This window comes from Lepus europaeus, chromosome 22 (genome assembly GCF_033115175.1).
Source record: "Lepus europaeus isolate LE1 chromosome 22, mLepTim1.pri, whole genome shotgun sequence".
Classification (NCBI taxonomy): Eukaryota; Metazoa; Chordata; class Mammalia; order Lagomorpha; family Leporidae; genus Lepus; species Lepus europaeus.
In genome coordinates this window covers 10,774,067-10,800,305 of record NC_084848.1, presented here as the reverse complement: position 1 = coordinate 10,800,305, position 26,239 = coordinate 10,774,067, and the positions used below count along the sequence as shown (strand labels likewise).

The 26,239-nt window shown below is 47.7% G+C and overlaps 1 protein-coding gene across 2 annotated transcripts in view; it reads right to left on the bottom strand.

Annotated features, from left to right (window-relative positions):
- The window catches only part of PPP4R3A (protein phosphatase 4 regulatory subunit 3A), a 48,879-nt gene extending 36,688 nt beyond the window's left edge, over positions 1–12,191 (bottom strand). For both annotated transcript variants that reach the window (XM_062181665.1, XM_062181666.1), the window contains exon 1: positions 11,998–12,191. In XM_062181665.1, coding sequence (XP_062037649.1) covers positions 11,998–12,139 — 142 coding nt within the window. In that variant the 5' untranslated portion in view covers positions 12,140–12,191. The remainder of the gene's footprint in view (positions 1–11,997) is intronic.
- Positions 12,192–26,239: the final 14,048 nt, after the last annotated feature.

Genomic DNA, 26,239 nt, shown 5'->3' with positions numbered 1-26,239 from the left:
TGACTGATGGCATACAAAGGGGCTCCTAGAGTGTTGGCTATGTCTGTTTCTTCATCTGTGTGCTGGTTATTCTGTGAAAATCCATTAGGATATCAGTCAAGTAACTTTCCCTCTCGTCACTTGTCACAGAGAAAGCGGACACAAACCACCTCGTTAGGACACCTGCAAACAGCCCTCGCCTGCTTTCTTTTAGTACAACTGCAGTCTGATTACCAATGGAGAAAACTGACCAGTCTAACAGGTTTCTGACAGCTCTCATTCAAGTGTCAGCAGATCACGGACCCAAGACATGGCAACTGTCATCTTGGAAACCTCTGAGGGGTAATAATGGCAACTCAGGGGGCAGGATGACATTTTTCACTGATTTCATCTTACAGGGGGAGCAAAACCCAAAGGTAAAAAAAGCATAGTGTTGTCTACAAGATAGAAACTGCTGCTGTTGGTAATGACCTCTGAAACTGTACTTGAAGTTCTCAACATCTGTATGCCTTTCTAATGTATTAAGCTTTAAATGAAATTGGGTTTTCCAAAAGTTTAAGAGATCAACAATGCATGGCAGAGGCAACTAGAGTTGTTTTTTCAAGGTGTGTTTTCAAGAAGCAGGTGCTTTCCTCCACAGCCATTAAAATAAGAGGGATGGGTGCTGCGGTGCAGCAGGTTTAGCAGCCACCTGTGACACTAGCATCCCATGAGCTCTGGTTCAAGTCCCATCTGCTCCACTTCTCATCCAGTTTCCTGCTAATATGCCTGGGAAAGCAGCAGAGAATGACCCAAGGACTTGGTCCCTGCACTGATGTCTAAGACCTGAATGTCGTTCTGACTCCAGGGGTGGACCAGGCTGTTGCAAGCATTTGGGGAGTAAACCAGCATATGGAAGATCTGTCTGTCCCCCTTTCTGTAACTCTTTCAAATAAACATTAAAAACAGTAATAGCAGCAGCAGCAGCAGGGGTTTGATAATGGCAGCTACCTAATTATTTTTTGCACTTTTCTTCAAAACTTTCCATAGTGTTCTAGGGTTAGCATAACTGGGGGTGGGGTGGGGTGGTGGATCAAGTTTCAAGCATTACCTGGCTAAAGAAAGAACATACTAAAAGCATTTGGTATTTAGCAAATTTTTCTTTTCTTCTGGGTAATTCAGCTTGTTAGCATACAGATCTCTCCTGACACAAATTTCAGATATATTCCATAGCTTTGGTTTAAGATACTATTTTAAGAAGTCCAGCTCTGGGGCTGGCACTATGGTCTAGCAGGTGGAGGCGCTGCCTGCGGTGCCAGCATTCCATATGGGCGCTGGTTAGAGTCTTGGCTGCTTCACTTCCTATCCGGCTCTCTGCTATGGCCTTGGAAAGCAGTACAAGAGGTCCAAGTCCTTGGACCCATGCACCCACATGGGAGATCTGCAGGAAACTCCTGACTCCTGATCGGCACAGCTCTGGCCATTGCTGCCATCTGGGGACTTGCCTTTATCTCTCTGCCTCTTTACTCTGCCTTAAAAAAAAAAAAAGTCCAGCTCTGGTCCCCATATCAAATCCTCTAAGATCAGAAGGCTATAGAGGCTGAACATGGGAAACAGTCTTTCAGTTTGGGGACAACTAAAAGACTGTCTACTCTTAGTCCATTTACTAGGTTTTCCTCTGTTATCTACTTGTTTTTATTGGGTCAAGTTATGAACACTTCTCCAATCAATTAAAAAAGATCCAGTTGAGTGTCAATGTGATTTAACACAATCCCCTCCCCCAACAAATTTACTTCTGTTAGCTGCTATAGCTACAGTACAATGAACAGTATAACTCTACCCTACTAATGTATGGGTACAGAGGTGTTATCGAGTTCAACTTCAGGTGAGAGGTGTTTATCACTGCAGCAGACACTAGAGAGGAGAAATGACAAAGATGATCCTTAGCTGGAGAAATCAGCAATATTAAGGCAGAGAAGGTTCTAAGTAACATACGCTTCTGGTAACAGGTACGCCCAGTGTAAATTAGTAACTGAAGTACATGTTAATGACAGTCTCCTTACTTGCCAACTCCTGTGAGAAACACATCTATCCTTGTCAATGAAATAGCTGCATTTATCCATCAACATAAATATCTCCTACACTGTCACTTCTTCCCACAATCTGAGAAAGACAGCGTTGCAGATCAGAGGACACGATTAACAGACAACACCAGTATCAGGAATTAAGAAAAGCCTCACCAATTTCAATCTGAAAGATTAGTAAGGAAATATAAAGACAAAAATCAAGAGCAAAGAGAAATGTACACATAATTAAATTTGTCATTGTAGAATCCATCCTTTCAGGCCACCAGCAAACTAAGCCATTTCCAGCAAAGGTAAACTAGAGCACTCCTGCACTGCAAATACTTGCCAGCGTGTATTCTGAAGAAATTCTGATGAGTTTACTAACTGATATTTGAACTCACACTTCCTCAAAAACATAATCAGAGGGGGGATCCTTTTTTTTAAACATTTGTTTTCCACAAACCTCAGCATTTAGGGCAAAGGTTCATTTTCTTTTCTTTCTTTTTTTTTTTTTTTTTTTTTTTAAAGATTTATTTATTTACTTGAAAGAGTTACACAGAAAGAGAAGGAGAGGCAGAGAGTCTTCCATCTGCTGGTTCAACTCCCTAACTGGCCGCAACAGCCAGAGCAGCGCTGATCCAAAGCCAAAAAGCCAGAAGATTCTTCCGGGTCTCCCACCTGGGTGCAGGTCCCAAGGACTTGGGCCATCTTCTACTGCTTTCCCAGGCCATAACAGAGAGCAGGATCAGAAGTGGTACGGCCGGGACTCGAACCGGCGTCCATATGGGATGCCGGCACTGCAGGCAGTGGCTTTACCTACTAAGCCACAGCGCCAGCAGGGGGGATTCTTAATTCTCATTTACTACCACCTAGATTAGAAATTAGAGGGCAATTTATCTTCATCTACCAAACTTATTATTATTATTTTTTTTAATTTTTATTTGACAGGTAGAGGTATAGACAGTGAGAGAGAGAGAAAAAGGTCTTCCTTCCATTGGTTCACTCCCCTAATGGCCGCTACAGCCGGCGCTGCCAAGATCCGAAGCCAAGAGCCTGGTGCTTCCTCCCGGTCTCCCATGCGGGTGCAGGGCCCAAGCACTTGGGCCATCCTCCACTGCCCTCCTGGGCCACAGCAGAGAGCTGGACTGGAAGAGGAGCAACCAGGACTAGAAACCGGGGTGCCGGCGCCACAGGCGGAGGATTAAAGTGAACCACGGCGCCGGCCCAAACTTTAAACACATACTGCTCTTTGGTCCAATAATTCTTCTGGGAAATTATCACACAAATGAGAAGGTATATGAATAGAGATCTATTAGCAGTGTTTGAAATGGCAAAAAAATATAAACAATCACTACACCGGTGTCCTCCAAGATTGTTGATCTGTAGACACCTCAGGACGTGGAACTATTTCATAATAATTTCATAATAATCTTAATACATTATTTTCCTCTTTTTTACTCTTAATACTCTCAGGGAGTCTACAATGATATTGCAACAAAACAAATGCAGAAGCAGAGGAAAACCTTCCTGAGTGTTTAAAAAAGCCAGACATTAAAGAGACTAGTAAAAATATAAAACAGTGACAATATCTTAGTTTTAATTTCTAAAATGGCAAATACTGATACAACTCAAATAAATAAAAGTATTTAGGGATCTTCGGTTTAACAGCATAAAGGCATACCGAGGAAAAGTTTGAAGAATGCTGTCCTATGCCACCAGCAAGGCCCTGTGTGACTTAAATACATAGAGGAATACTACACTACTTTTACATGATATAGATCTGTGTATCCTGACACAGAGATGCCCAAAATATATTGATAATGGAGATCTATACACTCATGAAACGCAGGAATAAAGATACAAAGAGGAAATGTCACTCAGAATATCACCAAGACAACCACAGCTAGAAAGTGTCATATACCAACAGCCAAGAAAAGTGACAATAAAACAGCACAATCATGAGTATAAACAGGTCATTAAAAATACTCCCTCTTTGTGGGGCAGCTATTTGGCTGAGGTTAAGATACTGCTAGGTACACCTGCACCTCATCAGAGTACCTAGGTCTGAGTCCCTACTATCCACTTTCAACCCATCTTCCAGTCAGTGAATATCCTGGGAGGAAGCAGTTGATCATGTAAGTACTTGGGTCCCTGCCATCCACTTGGGCTAGACTTGGATGCAATTCTGGGCTACTGGCTTAAGCTTGGTCCAGTCCCAGCTGTTGTAGGGATCTGGGGAGTGAACCAGCAGATGAAGATTTCTCTCTCATGCTGCTTTTCAAATAAATAAATTAAAAAAAAAAAAAAAAAGCTCCCTCTCTGATTTATAACATCTTGATTCTTCTTACACAACAAAACATGAGGCTCTTTCCTGTATACTACTCCAATCTCCACCAAAACAAAATACCACCTCTGAGTTTGGGGATGAAGGTGAAGACAGTGCAGAATTAAGTATTATTTGCAAAAAATCTAAAATCAGAGAACTCAAAATCAGTGCCTGCACAAGTATTTTAAAATGGAAAATACTCAGGTCTGGCGCTGTGGCATAGTGAGCTAAGCCTCCACTTAGGGCACCAACACCCTATATGGGCACCGGTTCAAGTCCCAGCTGTTCCTCTTCCCATCAGCTCTCTACTGTGGCCTGGGAAAGCAGTGGAAGATGGCCCAAGTCCTTAGGCCCCTGCACCCACATGGGAGACCCAGAGGAAGCTCCTGGCTCAGCCCAGCCCTGGTCACGGGAGCTATTTGGGAGAGTGAACCAGTGGATGGAAGACCTCTTTCTCCTCTGTCTCTGTTTCTCTCTAATTCTGCCTTTCAAATAAATTACATAAATCTTTTTTTTTTTAAAAAGTGATACAAAAAATCAAGACTTCTGGCTGGCTGAAGAAGATTCACTAAACTAATACTATTCAATCAATACATCAAGATTTATCATCAGAGAAAACAACACCTAACTCACAGGGCTGCCATGAGGTCTTTTTTTTTATGAGATGTACAAAGATTTATTAAAGTCAAAGACCTCCAACCAGAGCAGCTTGGAGGGGGCTTCCAAGAGATGGAAAAACCCAGAAGGCCTTGTAGCATTTGGGTTTTTAAGTACACTCTTGGGGACCAAACTGTCAATCAATAAGGTGGAGATAAACTCGACAAAAGACCTGATTTACAATTCCCCATCCTGTCTGGCTCACTTATGATTAAAAAAAAAAAAAAAAGGTCCATAAGGAAGGGGGAGAAATCACCTGCCATGAGTTTTTAAAAGTTTCTACCCCACTATCCAGGACCAAATTGGCACTCACAATCAGTGTTCGGTTTTTTTTGTTTGTTTGTTTGGTTTTTTTTTTTTTTATTTTTTTTATTTTTTATTTTTGACAGGCAGAGTGGACAGTGAGAGAGAGACAGAGAGAAAGGTCTTCCTTTTGCCGTTGGTTCACACTCCAATGGCCGCCGGGGTAGCGCGCTGCGGCTGGCGCACCACGCTGATCTGTTGGCAGGAGCCAGGTACTTCTCCTGGTCTCCCATGGGGTGCAGGACCCAAGTACTTGGGCCATCCTCCACTGCACTCCCTGGCCACAGCAGAGAGCTGGCCTGGAAGAGGGGCAACCGGGACAGGATCGGTGCCCCGACCGGGACTAGAACCCGGTGTGCCGGCGCCGCAAGGCGGAGGATTAGCCTAGTGAGCCGCGGCGCCGGCCCTGTTTGTTTGTTTTTTTTGACAGGCAGAATGGATAGTGAGAGAGAGTCAGAGAGAAAGGTCTTCCTTTGCCGTTGGTTCACCCTCCAATGGCTGCCGCAGCCGGCGCACCATGCTGATCCGAAGGCAGGAACCAGGTGCTTCTCCTGGTCTCCCATGCAGGTGCAGGACCCAAGCACTTGGGCCATCCTCCACTGCACTCCCAGGCCACAGCAGAGAACTGGCATGGAAGAGGGACAACTGGGATAGAATCCGGCGCCCCGACCAGGACTAGAACCTGGTGTGCCGGCGCCGCTAGGCGGAGGATTAGCCTGTTGAGCCACGGTGCCGGCCACAATCGGTGTTTTTATTTAGAGCACGGTCATACTTCATTTTACTGGCATAGTGTACTGTTGTACAGTAAGAAAAATGAATTTTATAATAATAATCCAGGAACACATTACCAATGACAGGTTAACCAAGAAAGATGCAACCTACTTTTTAGGAAAAGCATTCTTACATATTTAGCAAACATTTCAGAAAAAGTTGTTAACTTTTAAAACTTCTGGGACATGGCTTTATTAGCTAGAAATTCCTTTGTTTAGAAGATCTCACTTCCTTTCACTAGAAAAGTAAGTACAGAGATTATGGTTCTACCTTCCAGATCAACCAATTAAGTAGATTCAGGTCGTATGAGTAATATGGGCATGTTTATGGTTATGAAACTTTGGGTCTGGCCTTAGTTTTAATCTGGATAAATATATTTCAGGATTTCAGAATGAATCGCTCCAGCTCTGTCACTCCTAAGCAAGCAGCTCAATCTCTTCAGTATTTTGGCCTTAACAACATGCAAAACCAAAGGCAGAGACCTGGGTACAGTACTTCGTTACCAGGAAACACCATCAAGAGTGAGTTAGTATCTCAAATCTCACTGGGATGGGAGACTAACGCACGTGTTAAACCCCTAGCAGGTCTGTTTCAAGTTCTCTCTCATTTTTTTACTGTCAGTTTACACAATGGTATTTCAAAACTGAAATGAAGGCTCAGGAAGAAAACATTGGCGACCTGAGTCAAGCCTCCACTACACTCAAATCACATCACAACACCCAGTGTAGCTGATAGCACTCATAGACTTCCACGTTACAACACCCAACAGATTACGTAAGGATTTGGTTAACACAGACCTATTAATTTTCTACCAAGCTGGTGTACACAAGAAAATGTTTGTATAAAATGAACTTTTAAAGTGAAATTATTCCTACAGTATTAACACTGACCTCTTCTTGGTAGCTAAATAAACATGTGCAATGTTTACTGTATTGTAGGATTCTAATAGTACGTACTATTGACTTAAAAGAATAAAAAAAAAAATGCTGATGCTATCTTCATTTTTCTCACCACAGCATCCTTCCACCCCCAAAAAGAGCTTTTTCACCCAAAACATTCTGAGTTCCTTTTCCAATTATAGTAAGAGTAGAGGGAGACCCACCTACAACTAAGAAACAGTTCTATCAATAGAAGTGCAGGGGCTGGTGCTGTGGCACAGTGGGTAAACCCACCGCCTGCATCCTATATAGGCACCAGTTCAAGTCTTAGCTGCTCCACTTCTGATCAAGCTCTGCTAATGGCCTGGGAAAGCAGCAGAAGGTGGCTCAAGTTCTTGGGCCCCTGCACCCACATGGGGGACCAGGAGGAAGCTCCTGGCTTCAGATCGGCACTGCTCTGGCCGGCTGTTGTGGCCATCTGGGGAGTGAACCAGAGGATGGCAGACCTCTCTCTCCCTCTCTGTAACTCTGCCTGCCTTTCAAATAAATAAATATATCTTAAGACACAGAATTGCAGGATTCCAGTTTTACCATCAGCTGGCTAGCAGTACTATCTTGAACAAATTATCTCCCCACGTCTCATCCTCTTAATGCTTTAAGTAAATTTAATCTGCTAAGTGATAAAATAGGTAGATCAGATGATGAAATGTAAAAGATACTTTATAAAAAAGTGAAGATAAAAACCAAACATAAGAACACTATTCTTGATGCTTGGTAAGTAATCCAGAATAAGAGCATGGGTGGGGCCGGCACAGTGGCGCAGTAGGTTAATCCTCTGCCTGCGGCGCTGGCATCCCATATGGGTGCCCGTTCTAGTCCTGGCTGCTCTTCTTCCAATCCAGCTCTCTGCTGTGGCCTGGGAAAGCAGCAGAAGATGACCCAAGTCCTTCGGCCCCTGCACCCACATGGGAGACCAGGAAGAAGCACCTTTCTCCTTGCTTAGGATCAGTGCAGCTCCAGCCATTATGGCCATCTGGGGAGTGAACCAACAAATGGAAGACCTTTCTTTCTGTCTCTCCCTCTCACTCTCTCTAACTCTACCACTCAAATAAATAAATAAAATCTTAAAAAAAAAAAATTCCAACTGCCATTACTTCTGTGTCAATTCTAAAATTGGCAGTGAGGTGGTAAGAACCATCCTTTAGAAATGAGGCAGAGGCTGGCATTGTGGCACGCCAGATCAAGCGGCTGCCTACAACGCTGGATCCCATATCAGAACACCAGTCCATGTCCCAGCTTCTCTGCTTTCTGACCCAGCTCCCTGCTAATGCGCCTGGGAAAGCATTCTAAGGGCTTGGGCCCCAGTTACTAATGTGGGAGACAAGGATGGAGTCCAAGGCTCCTCCTGGCTTCAGGCAAGGTGAGCTGTAGATGTGCCAAGACACTCGGCCCTGCTGCAAGGGCATGCTCATCTGGCCACCTCTGCCCTGCACCATGAGGTCACAAGCACCTCATTCCTGAGTTTTAGATAAGTATGAAACTCCTTCAACAAGAACTGAGCCTATGATTGAGATATCATTATTGCCCCCTTCCACAAACATGTAGCTACTTCAAAGTGTCTGTGGGAAACGGAATCAAAGGATGATTTAGCTAGGTGCCAAAAAAAAAAAAAAAAAAAAAAAAAAAAAAAAAAAAAAAAAAAACCAAACACAAAAACCTTATATTTTGATTCCATTTCTCACGAACATTTTGAAGTATCCTCATAGACCCAATATTAAAACAATTAAAACTATCTAGCCTCTATGTTCATGTTGAGGCTGCAGACAGTTACTAAGTAAGCAGGACAGTAGCAGAAACACCTTGAGGCTTCAAAGTAAGCCCCAGCAGGTGGGCCCTGTGGTACAACTGTGTACCAGGACAGATGTGTACAGTACATCCCACACTGGAGCGCAGGTTCAAGTCTGGGCTGCTCCACAGCGGACCCAACTTCCCGCTAATAGACCTGAGAAGGCAGCAGACAACAGCCTAAATACTTGGGCTTCTGCCACCCATGAGAAAGATCCAGGTGGAGTTCCAGTCTCCTGGCTTCAGCCTGGCTCAGATCTGGCTGTCACAGCTATTGGGGGAGTAAACCAGTGGACACAAGATCTATCTTGCCCTTTCTGTCACTCTGCCTGCCTTCCAAATAAATAAATCATTTTTTAAAGATTTATTTATTTGAAAGGCAGAGCTAGAGAGAGGCAGAGGCAGAGAAAGAGAAAAAGGTCTTTTATCCGCTGGTTCACTCCCCAAATGGCTGCTGGGCCTATACGAAGCCAGGAGCTTTTTTTTTTCCAGTCTCCCACATGGGTGCAGGGGCCCAAGGACTTGGGCCATCTCCTACCGCTTTCCCAGGCCATAGCAGAGAGTGGGACTGGAAGTAGAGCAGCTGGTACTGCAGGCAGCGGCTTTATCTGCTATGCTACAGTGCTGGCCCCAATAAATCATTTTTATAAAGAAAAAAAAGGAAAGAGCTGAGTGGAGAACCAGAGCATACCCTGTCAATGAAGTAAGCTTTAGACAAGTTAGTTAGCCTTCTTGAGAGCATCTATACATAAATGTAAAAAAAAATGTTACCTCCACCTTTTTCACAGGTATGCACCTACCCAGCACTGAGCAGTTTCTCACTAAATTAGCTGAACTGTGAAATAACAGCCTATTTATAATATGGGTAATTAACGCATCACAAAAGTTAATTAATTTTACAGGCTACAAGTATTTTTAAAGTGTTAAGAATCTTATTTTTCTTGTTTTAAAGAAATCTGAAGAGTCTAAAGAATCTTGTGGAAAAAAGTAATGCTAAGTTAGCACTTACACCGTCAATCCCTCTGATTTGAAAAGACTAAAAAAATAAAGAAAGAAAAAACAAACAACCAGGTCCAGCCCAAGAATGGAGAAGCTCAATAATCTTACGTTTCTATTGTATAATGACTCACTTTATGGAGAATCAGAAATACTTTTCATTTTGCTCATCACAATAAAAAGAAAATTCTTAATTATCCTATAAACCTAGAGAGATAAACTGTAACTTTAAGTATCTTCAGGCTAAAAATTATTTTCATTTTCTTTCAACTAAACCTTCAGGCTAAAACTAAAGCAGAAAAAACAAGCAGACAGCAATACAGGAACTTAAAAATCACCAGTTTCAAGGGACAGGCTAGATTTTCACTCAAACCCAGAACACACTCAGTTTGACCGCTAACCTCGTCTCTGAACTAGCTCTGTGGTCTTTTTACTGAATGTCTAAGCCCCGGCTTCCCTATTTGTAAAATACACAGCTAACAACACGGCCTACGTGATGGGACTGTGGGAACTACGTAAGTCAGTGCACATTAGCTACTTACAGCATCTCTGGCACACAGAAGCATTCAATACATTCTGACTATTTCTATTTGGAGTTTTTCTGTCAGAAAAAAGTGTTAATCATCAAATTAAATAGTATTTGCAACAATGTCGCACAAATACCTTGGAATCTAAGTCCATTCTTTGGATAGTTTTCCTTATAACTTAAATCTGAAAGGGCACATTAGTAATGGAGTTCAGTTCAGTCCTCCTTTCCTTGTTAGATAAAATCAAAGCCATTTTGTTTTAGCATTCACCCTGCTTTACTTCAGAGTCCTCTCCCTTCCAATGGAGGAAGACAGACGAGGGACTATTTCCCAAATGGTAAAAATGTAAGGGGGGGGGGAGATAAACAGATTTTTTTGAAATAAGGTTGTATGTATTATTTTTAATACCATATTTCAAATTGAGCTCAAATTTACATATCTCTTCATCTAAAAAGAAGCTAAATGAACCTAAGCCCATGTTTTCCAATTCACTGTGTAAAAAAGTTTCCCAAATGTGCAAGGATGTAAAAGCAGGGTAAGACAGAAGGGAGAGCCCCATAGGAGGACAAAGGCACACCAACTCTAGACACTCAGTTTCTATTTTAAGGCAAATAACAACTCCATCTCACAAAAATACACCCAATTTCTAAAGCTTTGAAGCCCCCCAAAGAAAATTATTTTTCTCCAGTTTTAAGTTACCAGAGACAGCCTGATAATCTGGTAAACATACTCCAAATCATCATTTTCAATACAAATTGAACATCTATTTCCTCCAGTCTTCCATTACAGACTATCTAGTCTGGTCTGTTTTCCATGGAATGAGTTCTGCGTAGAATTCAAATGAGGAAAATTCCTTGAAATCGGTTTGTAGTAATTCGGATAGGGAAGGACCACAATCAGACGCAAGCGGCACAGTCTGGGGCTGTAAGGTTACAAGACGATGTAACAAGATAGGTGAGAAAGCGCTTTTTTCACATTAGAAACATCCTGGAAACAGTTTACCCAACCTGAACACCTTTAAGTGAAACTCACAGAACACCGGGAGGGAAAGAGGCCACCTGCGCACAGATTAAGTCTTAAAAGGCCAAACCTCCTTAGTTCAAACGCCTCGGTCTTTGGACCTTGAGGGCTGTTTCCAAACACGGGAAGCACAGCACCAGGGCAGATGCCAGGGTTTCACAGGACCTGCCAACTTCCCCCACCTGTTAACCGAACCCAACTGTGAACACGCACTGAAGCAACCCAAAAGCCATCCCGAACTTGCAGGGCATCTGCACAGGGAGACGACAGCAAACACACGCTGCCTCGCTGTGGCCAAGAGCCACGCTGGGGCACACGGGGCTCCCCTGGCCAGGGCAAAGCGGCTGTTCTCTGCCGAGGGCAGGGCTGCCAACCCGCACCGGGACCTGAAAAACACAGCCAAGGCGAACACCAACAAACCAGAAGACCCACGCGAAATGTCCTTCCACGAGGGAAACGGCCGAGACCTCGCCAAGTTCCACGCCTCCTTTTCAGACGGGTGAACGAAGGCAGGAGACGGGACTCACCGGCGCCTTTCTCAAGGTCACTCCGGGGCGAAGAGCAGCGCGCTCCGGGCCCCCGGACGCCGGCGGAGGCGGCGGGGGCTCCCGCGGCCCGGCCCCCCGACACCCCGGGGCGGCCCCACTCACCGTCGCTCTCGGCCCTGACAAGCAGGGACATGCCCTTCAGCCGCTCCACGTAGCCGGACGACACGTGCCCGGTGCCCCGGTCGTCCCACTGCCGGTCCTCGTTGAGCGTGTAGACCTTCACCCGCCGCCGGGTGTCCGTCATCGTGGCCGCGCCCGGGCCGGGGGCCCCGCCGCAGTCGCCCAGGAAGGGGGTCCCGCAGAGGCGGGCGCCGAGGCGGGAGGGCGCCCGCTAGCCGAGGGCTGCCCGGCCTCACTGCCGCCGCCGGCCGCCGCCGGCCCGCATGTCCCGCCGCCTCGCTCCGCCGCCGGCCGCTCGGCGCTATTGTCCAGGCCCGGCGAGGCCCGGCGCCCCGGGTGGCGGCGCGCAGCGCTTCGGAGCCTCCCGCCCCGCCGCGGCAGCAACTCGGGGCTCGGCTTAACACTGCCCGGCCCCCGCCGCCGCCATGAGCTCCGCCGAGCCGCTTCCCGCGCCGCCGCCTCAGGCCGCCGCCGCCATGTTTTCCTTCCTTGTACCTGGCCCCGCCACCGCGGCCGGCGGCTGCGCGCTGCTCCCGCTGTTTCCGGGGGCCGGAGCCCACGGGCGCCTGCCCGCGCCGCGGCGGCTACCAGCGCCCGGCAGACCTGCGAAGGCCCCCAGGCGGCAGGGCGACGCCGGCCGCTGCAAGCCGCTCTCCCCGCGCCGCTGCCGCCGCCTCTTCCGTCTTCCTCAGCGAGCCAAAGCCGCCGCCATCTTGGTTCGCCCCTCAACAGCGGCGCGCGGGGCCACCCAGGCAGCAGCCGCAGGGGCGGCCCGTTGGCCCCACCATTTAAAGAGACAGCAGCGAGGCGGGCGCCTCGGCGGGGCGGCGGCCTGGGCCGGAGGCGGGCGGCGGGCGCCGAGCTGCCGGGCCGGCGGGAGCGCCGGGCGCGGAGGAGGTGGGGACGCTGGTTGCGCCGCTGACGGCCCCGGGCTCCCTCGCGCTGCCCTGCACGCACCGTCGTACGAGCGCGGGGCGGCGTGTGCGTCCGTCGCGCTCTGTGTTCGTCATCAGCCCGGGCCTCGGCAGGGGCGTGGAGGCCGCGGGGCAGCCTGCGGCCTGGGCGTGAGCTCCCCGGCCGCCGCGGGACCGGCCCGGGGCGGGGGCCGAGGCCGTTTGCCTCCGGGCCGAAGCGGCGGCGTCTCGGGGCGAGGCCGCAGGTCCGGGGCCTGGGGGCGGCTTTCCTGGGCCCGGACGGAGCCCCACTGACGCCTGCGAAACCTCCCGCGCCTGTGCCCGGGATCAGGCAGGCGCTGGCTGGCCCTCGGCGTCGCGGGAGCCCCAGGGCCTTAGCCGCGGGCGCCAGCGCCTGCCTGAGGTTCCGCGTTCCTCCCGTGCCGGTATCGGCCACCTTTTCGGGGGTCGCGCCCTTCGCCGGGCCCCCCCACCCCCGGATGCGACCTGTCCACCAGCAACAACCGAGCCGCATAGTGTAATTTCAATTTTGACACTGCTTTTTTTTAAAGGTACGAAGAAACAGATTTTTAAAGAAATATTCTGTCGTATTTTCAAAAGTATCCAGCCATCAATATAAAATTATTAACGAGACGCATTGCATTCCTTACGTCCCGTGTCTTCAAAATGTGCGGTGTCTTTTAGCCTCTGCTTGGACGCTGGGTGTTCATGGGAACCCTTCCGGTCCAGGTGTCATTGACAAGTGAAAAAGTAGGATCACAGCCTAAGCTTTTAAATTCAGTTTTCAAAGTTGACTCAATGAAGATGAAGAGAAATGAAGTTCGGTTCCTCATCCCCCCTAGACGCCTTTGGAAGGCTCAATGGCCCTGGGAGGGGGTCCTGGGTCCAGCAGGTGCAGGCGCGGGAGCCACCGCGTGACCACGACTCTGGTCTCTGACTTGCAGTGTATTCTGCTCCACCCACGAATTCAGAAACCTGCACATGGCAACCCTAGGTCGACAGGTTTCCAGGATGCCAGACTTTGTTTGTTTGTTTTTAAGGCTTATTTTTGTAATTTATTTGAAAGGCGTCGTTACAGAGAGAAGAGAAAGGGAGAGAGATCTTCCACCTGTTGGTTCACTCCCCAAATGGCCACAACGGTTGGGGCTGGGTCAGGCCAAAGCCAGGAGCCCAGAGCTTCTTCGGAGTCTCCTGACCTGGGTCCAGGAGCCCAAGCACTTGAGCCATCTTCCGCTGTTTTCCCAGGCCGTTAGGGAGCTGGGTGGCAAGTGGGGCAGCTGGGATTGGAATCTGTCCCCATGTGGGATGCCGGCTGGCGGCAGCTTGACCCCACTCCACCCCATCGCCGGCCCTAGACCTTCAGTTTCAAAGTGAGGTGTTGGGCAGCTTCAAATATAAACAAGTGCTTGCAGAGCCCAGTTTGACAACCTTATGATTTGCAAGTAAAACTGGAAAATGATAAAAGAAAATGGGTTGATTTTTCTAAAAAGTAAAATGTAATAATTTCCAGCACCAGGGCGTGAAAGCATTTTGTCTCTGATGCAGTGGCTGTCATTACGTTTATTCCCCTGTTAGCATGTCTTTGAGCCCCAAACCAAATAAGAAGTACTTTGTGGGAGAATCCTACTTACAAGGTAAATAAAACCAATAGGAGTTATTCAGTGCAAAAAAGTTTAAAATTGTATTTACTGTGTTACAGATATTAAAGAGTAGATTTAAATAAACTGTTGAATACAATGTTGCCATGTATCAGACACAGACAGTAAGATACATCTATTCACAGAGGAGAGGAAGCTCTCCAGCTGTGCACGCCCTCTGCTCAGCTGATAGTGGGCTCTGCCTGAAATCCGCAGGGCAGGACAGCGCCAGCCGGGGACTCCTGGGCAGGAGCCGACAAGGCTACAAACAAAATGTATAGCTTTGGGAGGCAGTTCTGTTTATTTTTACAGTTTTTCCTTATTTTTATCTAAGAGACAGAGAACCCGTCCTCTGATTCACTCTTCAGGTGGTAGCAACAGGCAGAGCTGGGCCAGATCCGAGGGAAGAGCCCCAAACTCCACTTGGATCTCCGACGTGGTGGCAGGGACCAAAGGCTGAAGTACTACTGGCTCCCGGCCTGCACCCCCTAGCAGGGAGCTGACATGGGAGGCAGAGTTAGGACGCAAACCCAGGCACAGCCTGTGTGGGCTGCTGCTGTCCCCAGTGGCGCCTTCACCACCGTGCCACAAACTCGGGCCCCAAGGGCTGTGTTGTGTTTGGTTTTGAAAGGCGTGGAGACAAAGGTCTTCTCTCTGCTGGTTAACTCCCCAGATGGCCACAACAGCTGGAGCTAGGCCAGGCCCAGGCCAAGAGTCCAGAATCTTCCAGATCTTCCACGTGCTTGAGCCATCACCTGCCGAAGCAGGAAGCAGGAAGCAGAAATGGAAGAGGAGCCGGGACTGCAACCAGGCACTCTGATATGGGATCAGGCGTCCCCACCCATTCCTTAGTGGCTGTGCCAAACACTTGCCCTCACGTTTGGTCCTTAGGGCCTTTAACTGTGTGAGACCCACTGAGATTCTTGAGGGTAAATCCCCTGACTTAAAGCCAACTGATTTTACATTTACATCTTCAGCAAAACCTAGCTTAGTGTTTGGTTGAATAACTGAGTACCAGAGCTTGGCCATATTGACACAAAACTAAGAATTACAGTAGTGGGGGCAGGCATTGTGGTACAGGGGGTGAAGCAGCCACTTAGGACACCCACGTCCCATAACAGGGCCAAGGGTCGAGTCCTGCCTCAGCCACCAACCCAGCTGCCTGCTAATGCACCTGAGAGGCGACAGCTTACGTCTGATGCAAGGACTTGGGTTCCTGCCACCTTCCCGACACATTCGAATGGAGCTCCTGCCTCCTGGCTTCGACCTAGCCCAGCTCTGGCTCTCGCAGCCATTGGAGGGGTAAAGCAGCAGATGAAAGATTCTCTCTTTGCCTTTCTAATAATAATTTTAAAAAGTTAGAAAATGTAGTAGTAAATGAAATACTTTAACTTATAGTCATTTAATCATAGGCCATGCACACATGAGGCCATGATCAAGAACAATTCCAGGGGCCAGTGTCGTGGCATAGTGAGTTAAGCACCTTTCTTTGATGCCAGAATCCCATATGGGCACAGGTTCAAGTCCTGGCTGTTCCACTTCCAATTCTCCCAGCTAATGCCCCTAGGAAAAGTGCGGAAGTGCCCATGTCTTTGGGCTCCTGCACCCATGTGGGAGACCCAGATGTAGTTCCTGGCTCCTGGCTTTGGCCTGGCCCAGCCCTGGCTGTTGTAGCTATGTTGCGAGGGAACCAGCAAATGGAAGATCTCTCTCCCTCTCTCCTGCCTGTAACTCTGCTTTTCAGGTAAGTAAATAAATATGTTTAAGAAGTTTCCTAGAGGAATTCAGTAGGGGGATTGGAAATCACGAGAGGCTGAGATACGTTGTGGAGATAGTCCAGGGCGCGGACGATAGACGGTGGGCCCAGGTCCTGCCTCTCAGTAGCCGTGTGGTGGGGACAGGCGTCCTCACCCCTCTGTGTTTCATTTCCTCATCTGAAGACAGGAATTCCTCCAGTCCTGATAACAAAGCATCCGAGAGGCCTTGAGCCCTCACCTACATACATGACACAAACAGGTAAAATATGCTCTGGAGCCTGCTCTGGGTGCAGTGTTTGTACTCTGTATGGGACTTACTTTGATCCACATCACAGTCATGCTTCCTGTAGCCCACCTTGAACTAAAACCCCTGGAAAGAGCAGGGACAAGGCTGCTGGGCTGTGTACACCCCCTGTGGAAGGCACCATCCACGTGGGGGTGTGGGTGTGGTGGGGAGGCGGATGGTACCACCCAAGGCACCATCCACGTGGGGGTGTGGGTATGGTGGGGAGGCAGATGGTACCACCCAAGGCACCATCCACGTGGGGGTGTGGGTGTGGTGGGGAGGTGGATGGTACCACCCAAGGCACCATCCACATGTAGGTGTGGGTGTGGTGGGGAGGCAGATGGTACCACCCAAGGCACCATCCACGTGGGGGTGTGGGTGTGGTGGGGAGGTGGATGGTGTCCTGTGGTGAGAAGGACATGCCCACCCAATGTTAGAGCAAGTCTCCTTTTGGCTCAGCCACCAAGTTAGTGGTGTGGGATAAAAAACGTAATCTCTTTGGGTGTCCAGTGTCTCATCCTGGCAAGACTCCTTAAGGACCCTTCTAGCTTTCAAATTCTATAAGCATGTGATGAAAATGTTGAGAATGAAAACTAAATCCTCCCCATTCAGGCAGAAACCAGGATTGTAAATCGTGAGCATTTTATTACAAATTGCCATGTAAGGGGCCGGCTGCTGTGGTGTAGTGGGTAAAGCCACTGTCTGCAGAGTCGGAATCCCATATGGGTGCCTGTTTAAGTCTTGGCTGCTCCACCTCTGATCCAGCTCTCTGCTCTGGCCTGGGAAAGCAGTAGAAGGTGGCCCAAGTCCTTGGGCCCCTCTACCTGTGTGGGAGACTCAGAAGAACCTCCTGGCTCCTGGCTTTGGGTTGGTGCAACTCGGACCCTTGTGGCCCTCTGGGGAGTAAACCAGTGGATGGAAGACCTCTGTCTCTCTCTGCCTCTGCCTCTCAAATAAAAACCTAAATAAATCTTAAAAAAAAAAAAAAAAGAGGGTAAGGCAAAAGGAGCGTTGGCAACAGGGGCAGAGGGCACTGCGAGGGGTCTTGCCATGGTGGGGAGAGATCGATTTCAGCTCTGCTTCCAGCAAGGACAAGTGGGGTGTAGCCAAGAGCAGAGTGGGGGTAAGTGGATGGGAGATTACACAGGGAAACCTCAAGGACAGGAGGTCTCCGCATGACCTGACCCCATCGGGCTAGTGCGGCAGGAGGATGAGGACAGTGGCCCCAGGTCCCACTGGGAGATTGGCACTGCACCAACTTAGAGTCCAGTGCAAACTGTGTTCAGTGCGGGCAGAGGGAGGCCCGAGGCCTCGCCTGGCGGAGCACCCAGAGGGGCCTGACCAAAGGGCTGCTCAAAAAGGAGTCTCGTGTGGAAATGGTGGGGAGACAAATATACATGAAATAAACTCAGTATTTTAATAAAAAAAAAAAAAAAGGAGTTTTGGTCAAAGTTCCTCCTTTTCCTCATGGATGTATCCACCCGCACACTGGGGGTGGAGTTCCAGAGTTCACAGAAAATGTGTATTATGAAAAACTATGTGTGGGTTTCAACATTTTTTGTACCAAAATAAACTTGGTTTTTAATTTTCTCATAAACTTTTGGAAACGCCCTTGTTCACTAAAAATGTTATTAAAATGTAGGATGAACAGGAGATGTAATGTGCAACATGGAGACGACAGTTAATAATCATTGCCTGTTCAGGAGTTTTGCTGGGTGAGTAGGTCGCTTATAGCTGCTCTTGCCACACGGGAGAAAATGGCTAACTCTATGGGATGATGGGTATGTTAATTTATTTTATTAATGTAACCATTTTACTACATGTATTTGTATCTCAAAGCAACATGTTGCATACCTTAAATATACACCATAAAAGGTATTTTAAAGAACAATCTATGATTTCCAAATCTATGATTTATAATCTGATTTACTATGTATACAACATTATTAAAATGATAAATTCTGTGCTATATATATTTTTATCACAGTTTAAGACAGCCGCACTTCCAAAGCTGAATTCTGGTGGCCACATTGAAGACAGAGTGGAGCAGGGAAAAACTGGAGTCTGGGAGAGTCTCTTGGAAGTTATGTAACAGGCAGTTCCAGATTCTCTGGAGGGCCTGCCCAGCCCTGGGCAGAGCCTTGAAAAGAGGGGTGGCTCCAAGAGCTCTTTCACTTATTATTTTTATTTATTCAAAATGCAGATCGACAGAGGGAGAGAGAGAGAGAGAGCGAGATCACATTTCCAAATGCCTGCTACAGCTGGGGCTGAGCCAGGCCAAAACCAGGAGCCAAGAACTCAACCCAAGTCTCCCATGTGGGTGGCAGGGACCCAAGCACTGGAGCTGTCACCTGCTGCCTCTCAGGGTATTCACTGGTAGGAAGCTGGAACAGAAGTGGAGCAGGGACTTGAACCCAGACACTCTGATATAGGATTCGGGCATCAAAAGCAACAGCTTAACCCACTGTAGCACAGTGTCCACCGGGAAAAGCTATCTCAGATGCACAAGTGAGAGGATTTGCTTGAACGTTGAGATGGAGTGGAGGGGGGGGCAATCAGGATATCCAGGTCACGGGACTGAGGACGGGAAAGGGACCACAGGAGATAATTTGGTAGGAAACGTGTAAATCAGAAAGTAAAAAGTGTGAAACCAGTTTTGCATGCAAGGACGCGGAGTGCTCATTCGCCTCCATCTAGTGAGGCAGCCACTGTTTCCGCCCTGGATTGTTTGCAGTACCAAAGCTCATCTGACGGGCAAAGAGCAAAGTCCAGATTCCGACTGTCTTTGCCAAGTTCTGCTTTCTTTCCCTGAGTTTCTCCACATCCAAGGTAGGAGAGATAAGCCTGTCAGATGAGTCTGAAGTCTGTCGGGTTTAAAGGGAGCATCACACATTCACAAAAACAGACAGACGCTTTATTGGCCATCAAGTGAGCAGCTGTGTGTTGCCTTCTAAGCTGGCTGCTTCCAGTGCTTTGACCCACGCTGTCACCTTCTCCCCCTCTTCCCTCAGGAGACTTGCTTCACTTCCTTGCTTTCGTAGTTTTGCCTCCCACGGATGCATTTCTAAACCACATGCTGTTTAGATTTGAAAAGTCGACCAACAAGCATGGACTTAGTTGTGCAAAGACAGAGCAGTCCACTGCTGGAGGAAGATGCAGCCGCTGCTGTGGACTGACGGTCTGTGTCTTCTCAGATTCCAAATGCTGAAACCCCAGCCCCCACTCTGATGGTGCTGGCACACAGGGCCTGGAGGAGCACCTCCTGTGATGAGATGGACAGCCTTCCTCTTTCTGTTCCTGCCACGCGAGGACACAGAGAGAAGGTGGCCATCTGCAAACCAGGTCTGCGGGCGCCTTGACCTTGGTCCTCTCAGCCCCAGGAGTTGCGAACAGCAAATGTTGGTGTTTCAGCCAGCGTATGTTGGTGTTTCAGCCAGCAAACATCTGCATTGCTTTGGGAAGCCAAATCCCATCTGAACCGTAGCAGCTTCCTGTGGCGCCTGACTGGGGCTCACCACTCCCTTTCCGGCTTCGCCAAATCTTCCTTGTGGAACTCTCTCAGAAGCTTCCACCCAGCCGCCTCCCGCCTTTCTTCGCTCAGGGTCACATTGCATTATCTCTAATCTCAACCTCTGAAATGTATCGCCCATTGTTGGTTGTAAATGTGATCTCTTATTACTCCATGAATTTTCAGCAAAGGTGATTTTTTTAAAAAAGATTTTATTTATTTATTTGAGAGGTAGAGTTACAGACAGTGAGAGGAAGAAACAGAGAGAAAGGTCTTCCTTCCATTGGTTCATTCCCCAAATGGCCGTAATGGCCAGAGCTGTGCCGATCTGTACCAGGAGCCAGGAGCTTCTTCTGGATCTCCCTCGTGGATGCAGGGACCCAAGGACTTAGGCCATCCTCTACTGCTATCCCAGGCCATAACAGAGAGCTGGATCGGAAGAGGAGCAGCCAGGACTAGAACCGGCGCCCATAGGAGATGCCAGCACTTCAGGCTAGGGCGTTAACCCGCTGCGCCACAGCGCCGGCCCCCAAAGGTGATTTTAAAACTTATTCTTGGGGCTGGCATCACGGCACAGTGGGTTAAGCCAGCACATGTGATGCCGGTGTCCCGTATCAGAGCACTGGTTTGAGTCCTGACTGCTCTGCTTCCAGTCCAGCTCCCTGCTAATGCTCCTGGGAAGCAGCAGGAGATGGCCCAAGTGCTTGGGCCCCTGCTACCCACACGGGAGACCTGGACAGAGTTCCAGGCTCTTCTGGCTTCATCCTGGCCCAATCATGGCTGTTGTGGCCATTTGGGGAGTGAACCAGTGGATAGAGGATCTCTTTTTCTGTCTCTCCCTCTCTCCTTGTCACTTTGTCTTTCAAATAAATAACTCTTAAAACAAACAAATAAACCTTGCTCTCAAGTTCTTTGACATTTCTCCTATCAAAAGTGGAATCTCTGCCCCCCTCCCCGATTGTGTGCAGGGCCCAGCGACTTGCTCGTACCCAGGAGAATGAGGCTGCAGTGCTGCTCGGGGACATGGGAGGTCAGTCACGGCAGGCTCCCCCCGATCAGTCTTCGTGGGGAAGCTGTCTGCTTCCCCTATCCAGCTCCCCTATCACATGGGCCACGTGTAGCTGCTCTGGGGGACAGTTCTGGCTGAGCTCCCAGGGGGCGGCCAGTGTCAGCCACCAGGCATGCGGCCCATCCTACACACTTACAGCCCAGCAGAGCCCAGTGACAGCAACACAGCTGACCTCTGGCTGGAAGTGCAGGAGACACCTGAATGAGGACTGCCCCGCCTTGCCTAGGTCCTGGCCCATCAAATTCTGTGCAAAACAAGGGGCTTAAACCACTAAGTGTGGAGGTGATTTGGCCCAGGGCAATAGTAACTCACCCGTAACTGCTTCAGTGACTGACTCCAATCTCATATGGAGCTCGCGGTGCATCTTCCAAGGGAGGAATGGGTGACACCGAGAGTCCATATTCTTACAAAAGTTCTGCTCTCCCCCTTATCTCTCACTAAACTCTTTGGTTGACAGATACAGCCACTGACAGATACAGTCATTGCATTAGATGAGCTTTATAGATATCCAATATCTGATTGTGGTTCCAAAATCTGATTTGGCAAAAGAGAGGGCAGATCTTATTATACAAACTTACAGCGACTGCAGTGCTGAAAATCTGTGTTTTTCTTGTCATAGGTAGCCTTGAAATTTTTGTTTAGTTGAACTTAACTTTTACTTATGATATTTCTACTTGAAGTTGGATCAAAGAAAAGGAGAAGGCAGAGATGAGAACCCAGAAGGGAATGGGACCTTCTTTGATCACTGATTGAATGGGAACATTGTGTTTTCTCTGAGCTCAGTTAAAGGTCAACCTTGTTTTCCCAGGCTGTATGCAGGGCTGATTAAAGCTGGGAGCAGGGGCTTGCGAGAGCAGTGTGGGAAAGGGAGATCATGGTCCAGGAGGCAGAGTCTCAGCCAAGACTGATCCTAGGAGACCAGGAAGGACCTCCTGCCCTTAGCAACAGAAGGCCAAGGAGAAGGAACCCGGGGAAGAGCTCAAGCAGTCCAGAGACAGGGAAGCCAAGTGTGCTTTGGGGATGGATGCTGTCCCCCGAGGGCCCACTGTGACCTCCGAGTCCTGGGGGTCCTTGGGGCAGCTCTCAGAGGGCAGCTCCTTCTCCTTGCCCTGCTAATCCTGGCGCGATGACCATGGGTCTGATGCAGGAGTTCCGCTCCATTGCTTGAACCATCTGCTTCCCAATTCAACAGGTTTCCTGGTATTGGTGGGAATCTTGTATAATCCAAATGGCAATTTCAGTTTTTAGCTCTTTTCGGCTATTAGTTCATGCGGGATAAGATGGTGAGAGGATGGGTTTCCTCTTGGCCACCAGAAATGCCAGCCGACTTAACAGGGGTGTGATAAGCCTCTTGATCTTCTAGGAGGAAAATAATAGCATAAGGGGAATATTTGACCCAGTAAGAAATACGCAGGTTCTCAAGATGCACTAGGGGAGGCTCATGACCAGTGCGGCTATCGCTAACATCTTCGGACTTAACACTGAAAGCATAATCCATTAAAGGAAAAACTGATGAACTGGGCCCTATAAAAATTAAAAATGTCTTCTGTGAAAGATCATTCATGTTCAGACAATGAAAACACTGGGAGAAAAGTGTTTGCAAGCCACACATCTGACAAAGGATTTTTCTGGGATAGAAAGATTGCTCAAACTTCCACAGTAGAAAAACACAATCCAATTAGAAAATGGCCAAAGGCAGAGATAGAAATTTCACTAAAGAGGACATCGAGATGGCACCTAAAGAGACGTTCGGTACCATCATTAATGAAATGCAAATGAAATCCACAATGAGATATCACTGCACATCTAATCATGGCGAAAATAAGAAACAGAAAATATGCTTGGCACAAGTGATGTTGAACCTGGGAGACGTCATAACTGTAATGCCAACTACAGAAGAGAAAGTACCATATGAAAAATGGACTCACGGATCCCTTTCAGACTAGCTGTAATGAAGACGAGAAAGTCTGGGCTGGCGCTGTGGTGCAGCGAGTAAAGCCGCCGGAGACCTCGATGAAGCTCCTGGCTCCTGGCTTCAGATCAGCACAGCTCCGGTCACTGCAGCCAACTGGGGAGTGAACCAGCAGATGGAAGACCTCTCTCTCTCTGCCTCTTCTTCTCTCTCTCTGTAACTCTGACTTTCAAATAAATACATAAAATATTAAAAAAAGGAAGAGAAAGTCTTTTTTTTTTTTTTAAGGAAAAGAACTGCTAAACATTAGGAAACTGTCGTATCAGAATATTGATTAAACAGAAATTAAGTGCTAATCATTAATTAACTGCTAAGATAAGAATTTTGTTTTCATAAATAGTGTGTAAAAACATTTGTTAAACAATATCGACAATCATTTAGCTGTCTGAACTATAGAGTCATATTATGCAAGTATTAATCCATTGACTTATGCTAGTGAGAAACCAAATGAATATATAGTAAACAAACATTTTCAGAAAGTTGTCATCCAGGGTTGGTATAGTGCTTAAATTATCACTTGGAACACCCCCATCTCATGTCAGAATGCCTGGGTTCAAGTCCAACTCCTCTGCTTCCAATACAACTTCCTGCTAATGCTCACCCTGAGAAAGAATAGGTGATGCCTCAAATAGCTGTGTCCCCGCTATCTGTGTGGAAGACTTGGATGGAGTTCTATGCTCTTGGTTCTGGCCTGGCCCAGCCCTGGCTGTTGCAGGCATTTGGTGAGTGAACCAACAGATGGAAGATCTCTCTGCACCTCTCTCTGCCTTTAAAATAAAATGGAAAAAAAAATAAAAGTTGTCATATTATTAGTAATCTATAAATGGTAAGAATTTATGTTCAGTAACCATCTGAATATGGCCACAGAAAAAGGTGGCCATCTCTAAGCCAGACAGAGCCCGTGCCAGGAACCAAATAGTCTGACCTTTGATCCTGGATGTACCAGCTTCCAGAACTGGGGGACATAAGTGCCTATTGTGTTACAACACGCCAGAAGGCTTCTTCACTGTGCAATTTGTTCATATTTGTCTTAGTTCACTTGCTGCGGCTGTAACAGAATACCCCAGACTGGGCTCACAGGTCTGGAGGCTGGGTCACCCAGGACTGAGGGGCTGCACCTGGTGAGGGTGTGGGCACAAAGAGACAGAGGGTGAGCAACAGGAGTGGACATGTAACAACCCCCTGTGGCAAAATCAGCATTGATGCACTCCTAAGGGAAGAGCCCCCCCGGCCCACTCACCTTTCCCAGGTCTCACCTCTTAGCACGGTTGCAATGGCCACTAAGTGTCTGTCTACCTGCACTTCTGGAGGGGACAAACTACACCAAGAGTGACTTTTGAATTTTTTTTTTAAGATTTATTTTATTTATTTGAGAGAGTTACAGAGAGAGATAGAGACAGAGAGAGAGGTCTTCCATCTGCTGGTTCACTCCCCAGATGGCCACAACGGCTGGAGCTGCATGATCCGAAGTCAGGAGCCAGGAGCTTCCTCTGGGTCTCCCACATGGGTGCAGGGGCCCAAACACTTGGGCCATCTTCTACTGCAGAGAGCTGGATCGGCAGAGGAGCAGCTGGGACTAGAACCGGTGCCCATATGGGATGCCGGCACGGCAGGCGACGGCTTTACCAGCTGTGCCACAGCGCTGGCCCCGAAACTTACTGTTAATTTGAGACTATTTCATTTAAGGAAAAAAGATTTCCTGGAAAGATTATATGGAAAAGTTACAACTTCTAAAGAGGAACTTAATTTACATGTAGAAAGCACATAGATTCTTTGTAAGATTATCATATTTCAGCTCTTTGGGGATGCAGGATAATTCCATGTCTAAGGGGTCTGTGTGTTTTTAAAGAGTAAAAGCCATACACTATTCTCTTTCTCTCTTCAAAATGTTCACTTTTATTTGCCAGAGGGGGAGATCTTCCATCCACTGCTTCACTCCCCAAATGTTCCGAAAGCCAGAGCTAGGCGAGGCCAAATCCAGGAGACTGGACCTCCATCCGAATCTCCCGCATAGATGATGGAGACCCAAGTATTTGAGCCATCACCTGGTGCTCCAAGGGTGTGTATCAGCAGGGCGCTGGAACTGAGAGTGGAGCTGAGACTCCAACCCACACGCTCTGTTGAGAGATGTGTTTCTCCCAAGCAATGGTGTCCCAACTTCTGCCCTACAGAGTTTTCCTAACTTCGTATCCTAGGGATCTTCTACTAAAAATGATCAACTAACAATAGAAATCACTCTTCAGAATGAAAATCAATACAATCACAGATGGTTAAAGGAGGGTTGAGCCACATAAGTCACGAGACCCAAATGTCTCATTTCACGGAGGAGAAAGATGAGGTTCGGGGAGGGTGAGTGCCTGGCTCTGGTTCTCAGGGCCGGCCAGGCACAGGACAAAGCCTGAGGGCAGAGCTTGGGGGCCCTGAGTCAACGCCCTTCTGATCAGTCACCCAGAATGGGAGGGGTAGATGTGTTCCCTGCCTGTAAATAAATAAGAACCACCCTCTAGCTTGTCATTGCTTGCTAGCAGGATATATAAATAGAGGTGATAGCAGCTCTTCATTTAAAGTCAAAAATCTCTTTTGAATCATTCTAGCAGCAGATTTACATTTTTATCAGATTATGGATTCGATGTGACAATGTTCTATCCACCAAGTACTTAATATCGGGGTTCTACCTGTACTAGGTACTTCTAAAGGTAGAAACCTCATAAATATTCCTAAAGAATACAACATGTAATTGTAAAAAGTGTCAAGGGATCACCAGCATAGAATAGTTATTGGATATCCTTTAACTTTTGTCTTTATCACAGAAATTGGCAACTTAAGACATGTGTGCTCAAAGGGTTCCCCTAAAATAACCTGGATGGCTCTAGGCAGAACAGGGCAATGTCCGAATTATTCTTTATCCCTTTTTTACTCTTTTTTTTTTTTTAAAGATTATTTATTTATTTGAGAGTCAGAGTTACACATAGAGAGAGGAAAGGCAGAGAGAGAGAGAGAGAGTTAGACAGGTTCTCCATCTGCTGGTTCACTCCCCAGATGGACGCAACGGCTAGAGCTGCACCGATCCGAAGCCAGGAG